Source organism: Quercus lobata, chromosome 1 (assembly GCF_001633185.2).
Source record: "Quercus lobata isolate SW786 chromosome 1, ValleyOak3.0 Primary Assembly, whole genome shotgun sequence".
Lineage (NCBI taxonomy): Eukaryota > Viridiplantae > Streptophyta > Magnoliopsida > Fagales > Fagaceae > Quercus > Quercus lobata.
In genome coordinates this window covers 9,980,931-9,999,907 of record NC_044904.1, presented here as the reverse complement: position 1 = coordinate 9,999,907, position 18,977 = coordinate 9,980,931, and the positions used below count along the sequence as shown (strand labels likewise).

The window sequence follows — 18,977 nt, the reverse complement described above, 5'->3', positions numbered from 1 at the left end:
CATGGACTCAAATTTTAGAATATCTTACCAATAATCAAAATATATGAAATGCTTTGGTGGTTTGCAAAAGTAGATATTTGAACTGATAATTAAAGGGACCGTGTAACATCCCGTAAGTTTTTTTTTTTTTTTTTTTAAATATATATATATATTTATATATTTATAGGTACTTGAGACATCTTTCTCATGCTTGGGATCCTTTGGGGTTTGGGGTGTGACAGACCGACTTTGAATCACAATGATAATTAAGTTTTAACTAAAGCATGGTTACTCCAAAGATCTGACATTTGTTCCCATAAAACAAAGAACTCCATATATTATACTTTACATTACAAATCCCTCAAACTTTTTTTTTTTTGAGAAAGACAAATCCCTCAAACTAATTTCTAGTAATGCAAACAACAAAAACAAAACCACACCAAATAGAAACTTAAAATAAGTCATAATGAACATGACAACACTGACCATATATAGATTGAGAAGCAGTTCAGCACAGTTGATCATCAATTCACTCTCCTGCAGTTCTTGCGTATCTCTCCACGGGACCCAGTAAGTGGACTTATATTCCCCATCTTGACCATGGACTTGGCAAAGTCCACAAAGAAACAATTAATACTAATGCTATACTTTTGAACCAAACGATTAGTTTCATCACTATTCAATAAAACTTGGTCGGAACTAAGTAGGGCCTTTCCATTGAGCAAGTTCTAAAAGTAATGGTTACAAAATCATTAGTTGAGTCTCGATCTAGGGGTGTTGTAGAGTTTCCCAAGTTTGGGTCAGCACTATAGCCATGGCTACTAGCGTTTCCGCACAGTACTGCTTGCAACTGTAACAGCATATTTGTATCCATAGAACTGTCTGGAAGGCCAGTTGCTGAGAAGTTGAACAACCTATTGTTGAAGGCAGCACACCTAGCTAGTCCTATTGTATGAGAACCTATACACAAATCCCAATTCTCAATGCATCAATTGGAAAAATTAATCATATAATGTGTTAACATGTATTAGGGTATGTGGGCTTTAGGCCCACCTTGTTTACTTGTATAGCACACTTACTTGTACTGCACACTCTGCCTCCTATATAAAGGCACTTATGTATATTCTATTATTCATGAAATACTATACAATTATTCTGTATTTCTAACATGGTATCAGAGCCACTGCTCCAATCCTTTGGTGTGCCGCTCTTAAGCAGTCTTGTCTTCTTGGGTGTCCTCTGCAGCCGTTTTTGTGAGCAGCACCGCTACCTTCACTGCGACTCCAGTACATCAAAGACCACTGCCTTGCCGCCACCACCGCTTCCGCATCTTCGATCAGACCATAGATAGCATCATTGGAAAGTAGTCGCTCCGATCTGCCGTTCTGTGAAATTTCATCTTCATCGGACCTTCCACGTGCCTCCACGCGCCACAAGAATTCTCGGCATCACTTGCACGCGCCGCCAAAACTCGTCACGCGCCGCCACGCGCCTCCTGTGTCAGTCACGCGCCTCCACGAGCTTCCACGCGCTGCCACGCACTACCACGCGCCAGACTTTTCGCTGACGTCATCATCTGCTTGCTTACGTCAACCCTAGCTGACGTCATCTGCTTATATCAGCACCACATCATCTGCTGACGTCATCTGTTGACTTTGACCAGGCTGACAGTTGACCATTAACTTTTTACCAGAGTTGACTTTTTGCAGTCCGGGTCCTCCTTACCCAATTTTTCGCGTAGATTTCATTTTTGCGCTCCATTTTTGCATATTTTGCTTCTAAATGAGAAATAAGGACCGGTCTTCTTCTTCCAATAATCGTCGCCAACAATCCAGCAAATGTCTTCGCAGTTTTTGCAAACGTTTTGGCCACAATATTGAGACTTGCTATCGTCGCAACAAACCAGCTGTGTCTGTATCCGCTGCTACTGTTGCTAACATTAAGAGTGTCCAACCAATGGCTCCCATCTCTGCACAGTCTAAATCTTTAAGACGCACTTTCACCATGTCCACAGATGACCTTAAAAACATCATCGCCAATGTCATTCGTATGGTTGGTAATGCATCTTATTCCTCTTCTCTCTCAGTTTTATCTGGTATGTCTCCTTCCTCTTGGCTTATGGATTCTGCTTGTTGCAATCACATGACTCCTCACTCGTCCTTATTTTCTAAACTTAAACCTGTACCACACCCTCTTCATATTCACACAGCAAATGATTCCACTATGTCTGGTCATAATATAGGTTCTGTTTCAACCGCCAATCTCTTGGTTCCTAGTGTCTTTAATGTTCCTGACCTTTCTTACAATTTATTTTCTGTGGGCCAATTAGCTGAGTTAGGTTATCGCATTATCTTTGATTATTCTAGGTGTATTGTGCAGGATCCAAGGACGGGACAGGAGCTTGGGACCGGTCCTAGAGTTGGGCGTATGTTTCCCGTGGACAACCTTCGTCTTCCACTTGTTGCTCCTGTTTCTGTTGTTGCAGCTGCTGCAGTTTCTTCTACTCCTTCCCTTGCACTTTGGCATGCTCGACTTGGTCACGCATCTTCCTCTCGTGTACAACAATTGGCTTCTAAAGATTTGTTAGGTTCAGTGTCTACAGAAAATTTTGATTGTGTTTCATGTCAATTAGGAAAACAACCAGCTTTGCCTTTCAATACTAGTGAATCAATATCTACTGATATCTTTGACCTTATTTATTCTGATGTTTGGGGGCCTTCCTCTGTCTCTAGTATTGGTGAGTCTCGATATTTTGTTGTCTTTGTTGATGATTACTCTCGCTATAGCTGGATTTTTAATATGAAACATCGTTCTGAGTTATTGCAAGTATATTCTAATTTTGCAAAAATGGTTGAAACTCAATTTTCAAAACGTATCAAAATTTTTCGATCTAATAATGCTCTTGAGTACACTCAATATGCCTTCCAAGCTGTTTTGCATTCCCATGGCACTGTTCATCAGCTAACTTGTCCAGGTACCTCTCAGCAAAATGGTAGAGCTGAACGAAAACTTCGTCATATTCTTGACACTGTTCGTGCTTTTCTTCTCTCTGCCAAAGTTCCTGCTCCTCTTTGGGGTGAAGCTGCCCTTCATGCTGTTCATGCTATTAATCGCATTCCAAGTCCTGTTATTCAAAATCAAACTCCATATGAGCGCCTTTTTGGGTCACCTCCAGACTATCACCACCTTCGCTCCTTCGGTTCTACTTGTTTCATTCTTCTTCAGCCACATGAGCATAACAAACTTGAGCCTCGATCAAGGCTTTGTTGTTTTCTTGGCTATGGCGAAACTCAAAAGGGGTATCGGTGTTATGATCCTGTCTCTCATCGTCTTCATATCTCTCGCAATGTTGTCTTTTGGGAACATCGCTCCTTTGTCGAACTCTCTCACTTCCGTGCCTCCCTATCTTCCTCCTCTGTTTTAGATCTTTTTCCAGATGAGACACATATTTCTTCTGTAACTGCTCCTGGTCCTCCTATAGTTGCTCTTGATCCGCCTATAGACTTCTCTGTCCAACCACCAAATACCTTTGATTCCTTTCCTAGTTCACCCTTTAATGAACAGGTGGAAGATGCACAGGTTGAAGACGAGCTACCCAACCCTGAGCTTGGGTCCCCTGCTCCTGCTCCGCCTGAAGATCTTGCACAAGACATTCCACCTCGTCACTCAACTCGGGTAAGATCCATTCCTACACATTTACTTGATTATCATTGTTACACTGCCCTTGCTACACTGCATGAGCCTCACACTTATCGTGAGGCTTCCACTGACCCTTTATGGCAGATTGCAATGAAAGAGGAACTTGATGCATTATCTAAAAACCATACTTGGGATTTGGTGAATCTCCCCCCTGGGAAATCTGTGGTTGGTTGTAAGTGAATCTACAAGATTAAGACTCGCTCTAATGGGTCCATTGAGCGCTACAAAGCTCGTCTTGTTGCAAAAGGTTTTACACAGGAGTATGGGATTGATTATGAGGAGACTTTTGCTCCAGTTGCTCGTATCTCATCTGTTCGAGCTCTCTTAGCTGTTGCTGCTGCCAGAAAATGGGACCTTTTTCAGATGGATGTCAAAAATGCATTCCTTAATGGGGATTTAAGTGAAGAAGTTTATATGCAACCTCCTCCTGGCCTTTCTGTTGAATCAAATAAGGTTTGTTACCTTCGGCGTGCTCTTTATGACCTTAAACAAGCTCCACGAGCTTGGTTTGCCAAATTCAGCTCTACCATCTCTCGCTTAGGTTATATGGCCAGTCATTATGATTCTGCCTTATTTCTTCGTCGCACTGACAAAGGCACTATTTTACTTCTCCTGTATGTGGATGATATGATCATAACTGGTGATGACCTCAGTGGCATTCAAGAACTCAAGGAATTTCTCAGTCAGCAGTTTGAGATGAAAGATCTTGGCCATCTCAGCTACTTCTTGGATCTTGAAATCACTCATTCTACAGATGGACTTTATGTTACTCAAGCCAAGTATGCCTCTGAACTCTTGTCTCGAGCTGGACTCACTGATAGCAAGACTGTTGACACTCCAGTTGAGCTTAATGCGCATTTGACTCCGTCAGGGGAGAAATCGTTGTCTAATCCCTCTCTTTACAAACGCTTGGTTGGCAGCCTAGTTTATCTCACTGTCACTCGTCCAGACATTTCCTATGTTGTTCATCAGGTGAGTCAGTATCTATCTGCTCCACGATTGGCTCACTATGCTGCTGTTCTGCGTATTCTTCGATACCTAAAGGGCACTCTCTTCCATGGTCTTTTCTACTTTGCTCAGTCTCCTCTTGTTCTCCGTGCATTTTCTGATGCTGATTGGGTAGGAGATCCCACTGATCGTAGGTCCACCACTGGTTATTGCTTTCTTCTTGGTTCTTCTCTGATTTCTTGGCGAAGCAAGAAACAAACTCATGTGGCCCCCTCCAGTACTGAAGCAGAATATCGTGCCCTTGCTGATACCACATCTGAGCTCCTTTGGCTACGGTGGCTTCTCAAAGACTTAGGTGTATCCACATCCTTTGCTACTCCTCTTTATTGTGACAACCAGAGTGCCATTCATATTGCTCACAATGATGTTTTCCATGAACGGACTAAACACATCGAGATCGATTGTAATTTTATCCGTTATCATCTTGTCCATGGTGCTCTCAAGTTGATCTCAGTTTCTTCTAAAGATCAACTTGCAGATATCTTCACCAAGTCACATCCTAAGGGACGTCTTCGCACTTTGGTTGACAACCTCAAGTTGGTCTCACATCCACCTTGAGTTTGAGGGGGGGCTGTTAACATGTATTAGGGTATGTGGGCTTTAGGCCCACCTTGTTTACTTGTATAGCACACTTACTTGTACTGCACACTCTGCCTCCTATATAAAGGCACTTATGTATATTCTATTATTCATGAAATACTATACAATTATTCTGTATTTCTAACATAATGGCTCATGAATACTAGAGGGGATATGTGTGATTACAAATTACAACATGATCAGAAATAACCTTAATATATTAGAGACTATTAATTTAAGGTCATCAAGGTGATATTAGTTGTGAGAACATGTTAATACATTATATTATGCTAGCATATTTTTACAATATTTTATGCCAAACTTAAGTACCTGATAAGGACACCACATCAGTTACATCGAGGCCTACATTTTTGAACTTGGAAATGATATTATACAGTGAGTCAAATGCAGAAGGAAGTGATTGATCTGTTCCATTTATGCTTATTGACACAAATCCATCTCATCTGCCCTACAAAACATTCCATGTCGGTCCTCCACTCTGCAAACCATTACAGAACGTATATGGTGAATTAGTGTGAACTTGAATATCGATATTCTCCACCAACTATTTTTTGTTTCAATCTTTCTTATCTTTTCTTATTACATTAAATAGAGGGACGTAGCCCTAATCATAGAACTTGAGCCCTCCCCCATGAAAAGGGCCAAAAGTGCCATTTGAAAATGACTATTTTGTTTTCCACGTAAATGCAACAACATAATAATCAAATAAATAGCCTTATAAATGCTCGTCATTTCATTCATCTGAAGTTTTTTTTTTTTTTTTTTTTTTTTTGAGAATGAATGCTACGAACTTTTATTAAGAAAACCTGGCCAAATCAGCCTGATATGAATCAACAACTTCCGATGGAACATCTTCCATCCATACTACATAATTTGGGATAGTAACAGCTAACTTCGCCAAATCATGTGCTACTAGGTTGCCCTCTCTCTTTGTATGAGAATAAGACAATAAAGAAAAAGCTGGAATAAAACTGTAAGCATCCTGAATCAAAAGACCAAATGGAGCAAGTCCAACGTCCTTGGTTTCTAACGCCTTAATCACCAGCAAAGAATCTCCCTCAAGAATAGCTACTGAGATGCCCACCTCCCTAGCAAACTCAAGAGCCCTTGTGGCTGCCCTGGCCTCAATTTCAATTGGCTGGAGGAGCTGGGGAATTTTTTCTATCATGACTGCAAGCACCAAGCCTTCTCTATTACAGATAATAACTCCCACCCCTGGACAATTTTCTTCGGCAAAAACGGTTCCATCAAAATTAATTTTGAAGACGTCCAATGGAGGTGGCTTCCAACGTGTTCTCATGCGTGGTCTACTAGGTGAAGATGGCGGTAAGATAGCTTGGTATTCTGAATATCTCTCAGCTGCAAATTGAGAAAGAAGGTTCAGGGAGCAACATGGTTGTTGAGAGCGCATTTGGTTCCTTTGAGTCCAAATGGACCACACCGTGAAAGCAAAGAGAGTTGGCTTCCATTGATGCTCAAATACCCAAGCCATCAATTCACTGAAGCTGGAAAAAGAAGTCTGGTTCCGAAAACTCCATGCGGTATCCTTATCCCACACACAATCCAGGTTTTTACAACTCCATACTACATGAATCACGTCTTCCGCTTCACCTCGACAACGGACACAAGTCTGATCCGTGATAATAGTTCTACGCAAAAGATTGCTCTTTGATGGAAGGGAGTTACGGTAAGCTCTCCAAACTAGATTCTTCACCTTAGTCGAACATGCCAGAGCCCAGATTTTCTTCCATAAGCCTTTTTCATGATCAGTCCGAGCCTCCATGTGAGAACCATCCTCTGCTTCCTTTAAGAACCAGTACCCCCAGCTTGCAATTGAACTTACCGTCCTATGCTAGTGGCCAAAACAGTGAGTCTTCAGTAGCTACCCGGGTCAATGGAATGTTCTTAATTTCTTCTGCTTCTTCCGGTGCAAACATTCCATCCACCATGTCAGCATTCCATGTGTGTGTCCCTTCATCTATCAAACAATCCACAGTAGCTTCCTCCATAGATTCCACCATCAGGGATGCTACCATAGTTGGGTGTTTTCGTGGCAACCAATAATGTTGCCAGATTTTGATAGATTTCCCATTGCCTACCCTCCAACAAGCTCCTTCTAGGACCACGTCATGATCCCTCAAGATGCTTTTCCAAGCATACGATCCGAAAGAGGATTCTTTTGCATCAATTAGAGAGCCATGAGGAAAAAACTTCGCCTTAAACACCTTGTAAAAGAGAGAGTCCTTATTGTGCATAAGACACCACGCTTGCTTAGCTAGGAGAGCATCATTAAAATGAGCCAAGTCACGGAAGCCCATTCCTCCTACCATTTTAGATTTCGTTAATTCACTCCAATGGAGCCAATGAATTTTCCTACGATCCCCCCTTTGGCCCCACCAATATCTTCTTATCATAGCCTCAATATCCTCACAAAGCCCAATGGGAAGTTTGAAGCAACCCATGGCATAGGAAGGAATAGCTTGGATAACAGATTTAATGAGTACCTCTCTACCGACTTGTGATAACAACTTGCTCTCCCATCCTTGAAGCTTCCTCCATACCCTTTCTTTTATATAATCAAAACTCGCCTTTTTTCCCCTACCCACAAAAGATGGCAGCCCTAAATACTTCTCGTAGGATTTAACTTCTTGAAGTTGGAGAATATTTTTGATATTTGCTTTTGCTTCTTCCGATGTAGACTTGCTAAAGAAAATTGCAGTCTTTTCTTTGTTGATCTTTTGCCCCGACAACGACTCATATTCAGCAAGCAACTTCAAAATATTATTACAATCCTCATAAGTTGCCCTGCAAAAAAGCAAGCTATCATCTGCAAAAAAAAAAAAAAAAAAAAAAAAAAAAAAAAAAAAAAAAAAAAAGGTTAATTTCGGGCCTCTCTTGCATAAGGAAAAACCTTTGAGATCACCAATTCTCGCCGAGTGTTTAATGAGAGCATGTAGACCTTCAGAACAGAGGAGGAAAAGGAACGGAGAGAGTGGGTCCCCTTGCCTTATACCACGTTTGGGATGAATCATTCCCATGGGTTCACCATTAACCATAATGGAATATGTCACCGTTCTAACACAACTCATGACAAGAGCAATCCACCTAGAGCAAAATCCCATTCTCTCCATAAGTTTCTCCAAATAAACCCATGCAACCCTATCATATGCCTTACTCATATCTAGTTTTAAGGCCATAAAACCATGTCTACCCGAGCTATGATGCTTCATATGATGGAGGGTTTCAAAGGCAACCATAATATTATCTGAAATTAGGCGATCTTTAGCAAAAGCAGATTGGTGTTCAGTGATTAGGGATGGAAGGAATTTCTTTAGTCTATTAGCTAGGACCTTGGAATATATTTTGTAGAGAACATTGCATAGACTAATAGGTCGAAGCTCCATCACAAGTTCAGGGTTATCAACTTTTGGCACAAGAGTAATAAGAGTATGGTTTATAGGGTCGGGTAAAGTACCTGTATTTAACCAAGAGAGGATGGCAGTGGTTACATCAAACTTCATAAGCTCCCAAAAATGCTGATAGAAGAGTGGAGGCATTCCATCCGGACCCGGAGCCTTTAAAGGTGCCATTTGATTTAAAGCTTCCCACACTTCCAATTCTGAAAAATCACGCACCAAGTCTGCATTCATCTCTTCCGTCACCAAGCAAGGGATTTTCTCAAGAGCCTCCACAGTAAGGCTCGGATGTGAAGAGGAGAAAAGCTCTTCATAGTAGGTTGTCAGCTCCAAACCCATTTCCTCCCTCTCAGTTAACCACTCACCTCTAGCATTTTTAATCCCCCTGATTAAATTCTTCCTGAACCTTTTTGTTGCCTTGCTATGGAAAAAAGCTGTATTGCTATCGCCTTTACTAAGCCATAAGACTCGTGACCTTTGGCACCACATTCTAGCTTCTCTATCTAGAAGGATATTAATTTCAGCCTTGAGAACCCTAACCCGAGAGTTTTTCCCACTGACTATTGCTTCATTTTCAGCCACCACAAGCAATTTCTTCTTCTCTGCTAATTCTCTTCTCACATGACCAAAGTTATGCTTACTCCACCGAGTTAATTCATGTTCACATTGAGCCACCTTTTTCAAGATAGCTAAGCCTGGATTTGGATCACAAGTATTATTCCAAGTTTCTTCAATAGTTTCACCACAAGAGGGCTCAGACAACCACATTTCCTCAAACCTGAAGCACTTCTTCCTACTCGGCTCTTCCAATCCTAATAAATTTACCCAAAGTGCAGAATGATCCGATGACATAGATTGAAGGTGATGGACTCTAGTTCCCGGAAATTTATGAAACCAGGAATTAGTAGCCAGGCACCGATCTAATCTTAGTCTAACAGAGTGTCCATCATCAAAGTGTCTTGCCCATGTAAATTTTGAACCTACAAAACCCAAATCCATGAAGCCACACTCATCAATCACATCTCTAAATAACTGCATTTGATTGTGCTCCCTCCTAGGTTCACCCAACTTCTCATCATGCCGAATAATTTCATTAAAATCCCCGCACAGAGCCAAGGTCTATTCTGCCTTGAATTTAAAGACCTCAATTTGTTCCATGCTTCAATTCTCCTTGAGGTCTCAGGTTCCCCATAAAAGCCAGTAAATCTCCACTCATTCTTGGAATTCCCATTGATAATAGTGTCAATATAATACCTGTGTGAATCTACTACAATAAGGTTTACAGAATTCTTCCAAAATAACACTAAGCCACCACTTCTGTTAACCCTCGACACCACCCACTTCTGATCAAAATTTATTTTGCTCAACGTACGGTCTAGCCTTGCATCATCTGCCCATGTTTCGGCTATGAACACGACAAAGGGATCTTTAGCCCGTATCAAAGTAACGAGCTCATTTTCTGTACGCAGGTTCCCAAGCCCACGACAGTTCCACACTAGTAGACTCATTGCTTCTGGCAGGGCTGGAACTCAGCCTCTGCCAATATCTTCTTCTTGGTTGTGCCTGCTTGGAAAACCTTTCTTTTCTTTGGTAACTCAAGTAAGCTTTCTATTTCCTCAACCACATGTTTCTCCCCTACTGCTTCGGTCATAACTCTATCTGTCCCTATCTCAGTTCTAACAACTCTTTTCCATGAGCCTTCAACATGCACGGGTCTGGTTTGAAGATTAGAAGTCATTGCTTGAGAGGCACGTGGTAAGGTGTTAAGTGGTGCACGTGCTTGTACATGCAGCTCCTTAGAATCCTTAATAGAAGGTGATTCTACAATATGTACCTTACCAAGACATGCTCTGTTTTCAGCTACATTCGAATCCACCAAGTCAAACTTTCGAATTTCCTTATCAATATCCTCTATTACTTCTTTGAACTCACAGGCCTGCTTATTTCTCTCCCCAAAATCCGGCAGATTTGATCTTTCCATATTCGTGACACTCCTTGACTCTTGTGGTGGCAAATTCTCCATATTTTTCTCCTGGAAATCCGGACCAAGATTTGCACTTGAAGACTGATTGATACTTTCCTTATCAGGATGAATAACCTCTGGCAAAGGTTTACTTGAACGGACAACCACCATAGGAGGCTTCTGAACTGGTTCGCTGTTCGTCGTCGATGCACCCGATTTCCTGCTAGCAAAAAAACCAGGGACTTTAACCGTATTTCTCCTTGTAGACACAAACGGCGCTGCCTTAATCCAGGAACCGAATTGCTGTGACTCAGTTTTCAAGCTTCCTTCACTCTCAATCCAAAGAGGACAATCACGATCATTGTGAGTTAGGCAGCCGCACCAATAGCACAGATTGGGGAGTCGTTCATACTTGAAAGACACCCACAATTCTTTGCCATTGTCAAGTGAAATTACCCTTCCTCTGCACAAAGGTTGAGTGATATCCACTGAGACTCTAACTCTCATAAAGTTATCTCCTTCTGAATCAGAATCATCAGTCGAGGTATTAATCCTCCCTACCACCTCACATATTTGTTCGGCCACTTTTCACCTCCGAAATCTCACTGGAAGGTCGTGAACTTGCACCCAGAAGCTAGCTCTATTAAACTCCATATCCTTCACGTCTGTATCTCTGTCATAGCATTGTAGTACCATGAGATGCTTATCAAAACTCCATGGCTCGGCTTCAATAACTTTCTCCATCTCTTCCTTATTATCAAACATAAACAAAACCATATGATCCCACTCTTTTTTGATTTTAAAACCATTCACTGATCTCCATAATGGTGTGAACGTTTTGGCTATAGCATCAATGTTGAGAGCTCACTTTGTCAAGAATTTTGCAGCTAATATGTACTCTGTTGCTGCCTGTTCTTCCGAAATTCAAAGATTTGACCCTTCGCACTCCAATAGTGTTAAACAACTCCATGATCTCGTTAGGTCATCCATCCTAAGGAATAAAGAAAACTGTTTTCCTAAACCCCTGGAAGAAAAGAAACCACAAAGCCTCAAGGCAAACTTGTTGCCTTGGGGGACACAGACACCTTCAAAGAAGGGACAGCTATTCTACGACCTAGGGGAAGATGGAGACCCACCTTTCGCTAGCGAGGAGAAACTTCATTCATTCATCTGAAGTTGATTTCAAATATCAAATTATATTTTATTCTTATAGTTATCATATATATGTCAATATAAGAAGAAAAAAAAAAAAGAAAAAAGAAAGAGAGAGAGAAGGATTTGAACTAACTATGCAAGTACTATATTGATCAAGATGTGAATTCTTCAGCTAATTCTTGGAATTATTAGTTTCATTAATTAAATTATCAACCCTTTAATGACGTTGGAGTATTTTTCTCTTGAAACAGTAGTAAACTTTCTAGACTTCTTTGTTCACAGCAATAGACTAAAAACACCATATAATTTAAAAGGAATGAAATAGAAAAATAATAGAATAATTTGATGCTCAAACTCACATTTACAAAGCAATCATGAAAGTGAAGCCGAAGCAAAGAGGCAGCCATACGAATTTCCTTTGCACCTCATTCCTCACAATACTGAGAAGTTTTGGACATGTTCTCTCATAAAAATTTGGGGTCAGTTGAGACCTTGCACCAAGGAACAACTAATCAAAGTATAAAAAGACCCAAAATGATAATGCGGTATCCTAAGAGCAATTATTAACAAATTATTTTAAGAAAATTTTGATACCACTTTTATGAGATATAAAAAAGGTAAAAACATTATTATTATTTTTTTTCCCATAAAAAACTCTCTTAAAATAGTTTATTAACAAACACCATTAGGATATCTGTTAACATTTTCCTTTAATATTACCAAAGTTGTTAGTTGAAAGAGTACTATGGTGGATTGCAAGGATGGACCCAAGTGGGGGCCCAAGGGGGCTAGGGCCCCCCTGGTCCAATTTTTTTCTTTTTTAAATATAGTTGCCCTACTTTCAAAACTTTAGACTCCCTCCAACTAGCTGTTGTCAAATCCAAAAACTTAACCAAAAAAAGACATTCACAATTGTGATTATATTTTAGCAAAAAAATTATTTTACCACAAAAAAAACCAAAAAACCATATGTTATTGGAGAAGCTAAGCTAAAGCTAAATATATACCAATTGACTGTGGCAAGTTATTAAAAATAAAATACAATATTTTATTAAGATTATCTCTCTACTTTCTATTAAAAAACTCAAATTTTCTCTCTTCCTTTATTATTTTAATGAATTGTTTATATTATTTTAAATGAAGTGATGAAAAATAGAACATTTGATGTTGAGTGTATTGCAAAGTGAGACAGTAAAGTAGATAAATTAGCTTTTTGAGATGTTAAAAGATAAATTTTTTAACACCACTACTGTGAATACTCTAACTTCAAAAAAAAAAAATTAAAAAAAAATTGTATTTTTTTTTTCTCTTTGTTGGAAAATGATTACATCTTAATGTATTAAGAAACAATGATTTTATGTATTTATAATTTGTTAATACTATATGAATGCCTTTTTGGAGTTTTTTTTTCTTATACTCCAACCTCCTCTAACTTGAAATCCTAGTTCCATATGAATTGAACAGTTATTAGATTGCATAGGAAGAGCTTCTCACGCAAGTTTTTGAATCAAGTCAAAAGACACTCAGAATAATTAGTGCTTTTGGAAAAGCTAAAGCTTTTTACAACCACGTTGCGCACAATTTAGTTGGCGTGCATTAAGAATGTTCAATAACAAAAATTGTTGGTATTAGTATTATGGTAATTGATGGCTACATAGTTCTAGTTTCATGCTTTAACCATATCTTATCTCATCTTATTTAAAGGAAGTCACTGGACTTAGGATATTCCTTGGTGCTTTTTAAGGGCCAAAATGGTCAAATATCATTATTGGCCAAAATATTTGACGATCTATCACTATTTTGAAAATATATAGAGATATATCACTCTTTTGAAACTTGAGTTTGTGAAACTCAAGTTTGCCATATAACTCGAGTTCTTTGAAAAATAGTCTTCAAGTTTGTCATGCTATTTTTCATGAAACTCGAGTTACATGGTAAACTCGAGTTTAAAAAAAGTGGTAGACTCTTAATTATTTCGCAAACAGTATTAGATTGCCAAATATTTCTGCCTAAGATAGTATTTGGCCATTTTGGCCGCTTTTTAAGTTGAGGGAGTCTGATAAATCATTTTATAGAAGTGAAGAGAAAAATCTCCTCAAACACGACTTGATTGACCTTACAATTCAGATTAATTAGTACTAAAATTTAGCGTATCTCTACACGTGATGCAGTAAGAGGACTTATAATTCTTTCCCATCTTGATCACCGCATTAACAAAGTCAGAAAAAAGGGTCTACGCTTCCACTATAGGCTCTAACTTTCAACAAGACTTCTGGTGATTGATTTGGGCTTATGAATAGAATATAGTACTTTCTTTTTCTTTTCAATTTTTGAGAAGAAATTAATAGTGTTGAAGTTTTTGTGCGAATGAGTAACAAGTGGAAGTATGAAACAGAGGGCAAGTAATTGAGTTATGAGTGGAAGCATGAAACAGAGAATGTACAAGAAGGTTTAAATAGTTTAGTCCAATAGCCTACATCTAACGTGAAAAGCCATTAACAGCTAATTATTTGATATTAAGTGTGCGTTTGGCATGGTATTTTTGCCAACTTATTTTACTATTCAATTTATTTTTGCTATTATTCATAAATCTTATTGCATTTTTTGGTACTATTTATGAGTCTCATTATACTATTTTAGTTAATTTTAGCTTTATTTATAGTATTTTCAACAAAAAGTTTTCAGTTTCAGCAAAATAAGCGGATCCCAAACAGACCCTAAGTACTTCAATTACAATGAACCCAATCAAGGTTTATATACTATAGAACTCTAGACTAACTTTAGGCTAACTGTAGACCAACTTAAGATTAATTTACCTGTTCTAGAAATATATGAGCTTTCACAATTGGTTTGGACTAAATAGGTCATTATAAGACAAAGTAGGTTATAGAGAACCTTTCTGAATTTGATTTTGAGCTGTTATCAGAAAATGGTGACCTGATTACACATAAACGACCTTTGAACATTGATCATGTGACTATTTAGCATGAGATCTTAAAGTATTGCTACCTTGAATTGAAACTTACTTTCCATGGATTCAAATTTTAGAATATCTAACCAATAATCAAAATATATGAAATGCTTTGGTGGTTTGCAAAAGTAGATATTTGAACTGATAATTACAAGGACTGACTTTGAATCACAATGATAACTAAGTTTTAACAAAATTAAAGCATGGTTACTGAACAGATCTGACATTTGTTCCCATAAAACCAATGGAGAATTCCTTGTCTCCAAATATTATACTTTACAAGTCGCAAACTTATTTCTACTAATGCAAACAGAAGCAAAGCCACACTAATAACACTATATAGAAACTTAAAATAAGCCATAACGATTCATGAGAACGCTGACCATACATAGAGAAACAGATTATAGTGTATATATTGTCATCAAATTTTACTAAGTTGAGCACAATTTATCAATTCACTCTCCTGCAGTTCTTCCGAATCTGTCCCCGGGAACCCCTAGGCGGACTTATGTTCCCCATCCTAATTATGGCATCAGCAAAGTCGTCAAAGAAAAGATCATTATCATCGTTATAAATTTGGACCCAGTAACTAGTTTCAGAACTAGATAATAAAACTTGGTCGGAACTAAGAACGCTCTTTCCGTTGAGCAAATTCTGAAAGTAATGGTTGCCAAAAATATTAATGTAACCCCCTCCTTCGGTGTATTGATCGAGGAGTGTTGTCTGGTTTTGGTCACCATCCTTGCACAATTTTTGCAACTGAGACAACAGATTTCTATCCATAGTGCTGTCTGGAAGGCCAGTTCCTGAGTAGTTGAACAACCTATTGCTGAAGGCAGCACACCTAGCTAGTCCAATTGTATGAGAACCTATACAAATAAAACCCCAATACTCAATGCGTCATATATGGCTGGATCATGAATACTACGGGGGATATGTCATATGTGTGATTACAAATTACAAGAAGAGAAATCTAAAAGCATTTTTGGAAAAATAAATAAATAAATAAGAATGTATCGGTGACTTTCAATTAAGGTTGTGAAGCAATTTTAGTTGGGACTTGTGAGCACATGTTAAAAGTACCAGATAAGGACACCACATCTTTTTCATCGAGGCCTACTCTTTTGAACTTGGAAATGATTTTATCCAATGTGTCAAATGCAGAAGGAAGTGCGGCATCTGTTCCATTTAGGCTTATTGACCCAAAACCATCTCTTCTGCCCAACAAAACAGTCCATGATGGCCCTCTAGTCTGCAAACCATTACCGAACATATATGCATGGTGAATTAGTGTGTACTTGAATTTCCGTCAAGATAAGATACTTTCTATCAAGAACTTTGTGATTCAATGACATACTTATCCAATCTTTCTCATCTTTTCTTATTACATTTAATAGAGGGACGTAGCCCTTATCATCAAACTTGAGCCCTATGGAGAACTTCGGTTTAAATTCCTTTTTTGTTTTGCACGTAAATGCAAATACATAATTTATTATGAAAAAAAAAAATTATAAATGCTTGTCATTTCATTCTTCTGAAGTTGCTTTCAAATATCAAATTGTATATCATTCTTCTAGTGATCATATATATGTCAATAGAAATAGAAGGAAGCATAAAGAGGAGGATTTGAACTTACAATGACCACAGAATCTCGAGCAGCTAGAGCTAGTATATCAGCACAAGATACAACACCAGGACATGCACTCTCCACAGTACTTTTGATACGATCTACAACTTCAAATCCTCTAACTGAGTTTAAGTTGGAAAGGGCAAATTTCTCCCCACCACTTACATCTAACAATACTGATCCATCACAGCCCTAGAAAGGGCAAAGAATCCCCACAACGTTAAAAGAAAAAAGAAGTTAGAGACTTTGAGAGTGGTTTCATAAGAATTCTCACTTCTCACCTTACATTTTTAAAAGAATGATAAATATTCTTTTACATTGATTTTATACATTCTTTTACACTATATCTACGTTGTATATGCATTGATGTACACATTTTAAAAACTAAAAATGTGATCTTTACATTTATAACATAAAAAATAAATGTGAAATAATGAGTATGGGAGAATCATTATCATTAAAAGAAAGAACTTTTCAAATATTAATCAATATGCAAATTCTTCATCTAATTCTTGGAATTATTAATTTCATTAATTAAAATTATCAACACTTTTATGACCTAGGAATATCTTTCTCTTAAAACAATAGTAAAATTACGAGACTTCTTTGTTCATAACAAGAGATACTAAAAACACCATTGAAAAGATATGAAATAGACAAAATAATAGTATTATTTGATACTCAAACTCACATTTACAAAGCAGTCATGAAAGTGAAGCCGAAGCAAAGAGGCAGCCATACGATTTTCCTTGTTGAAAGCTTTTTGCATCTCATTTCTCACAATATTTTGAAGCTTGGGACATGTTTTATCATAAAAATTTGGGGTCAGTTGAGGCCACGCATGAAGTAACTGCATAAAGAAAGTCATAATCAAAGAGTAACCATAAAAGCTGTTAGACATTGTCATGGTTACTTCAATAGCTTCCACACAACTGATCAAAGGATAAAAAGACCCGAAATGATAATGCAATTTCAGTGTGAACTGTTAAGGCCTCGATGCATATGAAAAATCTTGCAGGCTAAAATTATAACTAAGATCCTGAGAGCATTAGCAATTTTATAATCACCAGCACTATATTGTTATTGCTGGTGATGCATGGCAGCTGTATTCTACTCTAACTTAATCTAAATGTATATGTGTGTGAAGCTCCCTCCTGGAGACTTAAATCTCAGCATTTACCTCGTACATTTCACAAATACTTATACCCTACAATCACTTATACTTATAAAATGACCATTACACTAAATGCGTGTAGTGGTTTTTATAGATTAGTGGTTTTAATATTACTGAAGTTGTAGTTAATTTTGAAAGAGCACTATGGTGGATTGAACAGTTATCAGATTACATAGAAAATGAGCTTTTCGTGGAAGTTTTGAATCAAATCAAAACACAGTAAGCATTGGTGCTTGTCGAATGGCCAAAGCAGCAAAGCTTTTTACTACCACGTTGGCGCACCATTTTTTGTTGGGCGTGCATTTAGAATGTTCAATAATAATAAAAAATTGTTGGGCGTGCATTTATGGCAATTGATAGCTACATAGGTTGATTTTAATGCTTTAACCATATCTTATCTAATCTAATTTAATGGAAGTCACTGAACTTAGTCAGGATATTAATCCTTGAATGACCTTACAACTCAGATTAATTAAACAAACAGGTGCCTTTGGATTCATTTCTACATTTGGATTTTGATCGCTAAATAATTCTCTAGTACCTAGCTAAATAAAGTGATTGATCAATGGAATCACAGAGAACATTGTGAAGCTTGTGAAATGATTTCTTATCTTGATAAATATCTACCTCTGTTCTTTATATAAGAGAAACAGAGGAGCGGAAAACTACATAACAGAATAACCAACTATCTGGCCAATCTAACATGACAAGTGGCACTACTACGTAACTAACTATCAACTACTCTATGTACAAACGACATGCCGTTCTGTACACTAATATAATACCAGTAACTAAACTGTAAGTAGCTTAAGCAGTAGTAAAATTGAAACTATACACTTGCATTGCTTCATCAATCTTACTTCAATCTAACTTCAGTTTCTAACAAGAAGGGCCAACCTTCTAATTAAATCAAATTATCTATAATGATCTGTTAAACTTGAAGAAGTGGATAATAGTAGCAAGTGCAAGGTGAAGAAAGAGATAAAGGCAGTACACGCGTCAAGGAAAGAAGAGAGAAGAAATCAGTGACAGTTAAGCACTGAAGAAAACAAGTGTCAAATTCTGATTGCTTGTATTGTTGAAAGGTTGTCAGTTAGTTATTTAGGCGGAAGCTTATTAGTCCCTGTTTTAGTGTGTATATATAGATTAGGTTTTAATTATTTTGTAACCACTTTTACCAGAAGTTAGTGATAATAAGAGTTTTTCCTATTCTCTTCAATTTTCTCTCTGTTTTACATGATCCATGATAAGCTTCACATGTGACGTCTGATAATACAATAAGACAATTTGAAGAGACAAACATAATGTCTTACACCTGGACGACTCGGTGTCAAAGGGTCAATTTCTCTCTCAATGAGTCAATATCAAAGAAAAAGTATTCTAGG

General features: G+C 38.0%; 2 protein-coding genes across 2 annotated transcripts; both read right to left on the bottom strand.

Moving 5' to 3' along the window:
* Positions 1 to 503: 503 nt before the first annotated feature.
* LOC115994850 lies at positions 504 to 10,210 on the bottom strand. Its single transcript, XM_031119144.1, is given in 8 exon segments — positions 504 to 724; positions 727 to 939; positions 5,596 to 5,691; positions 5,739 to 5,764; positions 6,093 to 7,090; positions 7,173 to 8,091; positions 8,293 to 9,756; positions 9,846 to 10,210. Coding segments are annotated over 8 exon segments (4,302 nt in total).
* A 5,031-nt stretch (positions 10,211 to 15,241) lies between these two features.
* Positions 15,242 to 17,430, bottom strand: LOC115976447 (peroxidase 59-like). Its single transcript, XM_031097769.1, has 4 exons — positions 17,110 to 17,430; positions 16,428 to 16,610; positions 15,875 to 16,043; positions 15,242 to 15,660 (listed from the first exon to the last, which is right to left on the bottom strand). Exons 1-4 carry the CDS (start codon positions 17,323 to 17,325, stop codon positions 15,242 to 15,244), a joined length of 987 nt encoding a protein of 328 aa, XP_030953629.1. The 5' UTR covers positions 17,326 to 17,430.
* Between the last annotated feature and the right edge of the window lie 1,547 nt (positions 17,431 to 18,977).

What these genes read in the sequence shown, in the direction of transcription:
- LOC115976447 (XM_031097769.1), bottom strand. Translation starts at nt 17,325, where the DNA reads ATGACAATGTCTAACAGCTTTTATGGTTACTCTTTGATTATGACTTTC. An exon ending in CTCGAGATTCTGTGGTCATT is followed by an intron (nt 16,044 to 16,427) that starts GTAAGTTCAAAT and finishes AATGGTTTGCAG; the next exon opens with ACTAGAGGGCCATCATGGAC. An exon ending in AGATGTGGTGTCCTTATCTG is followed by an intron (nt 15,661 to 15,874) that starts GTACTTTTAACA and finishes TTATTTGTATAG; the next exon opens with GTTCTCATACAATTGGACTA.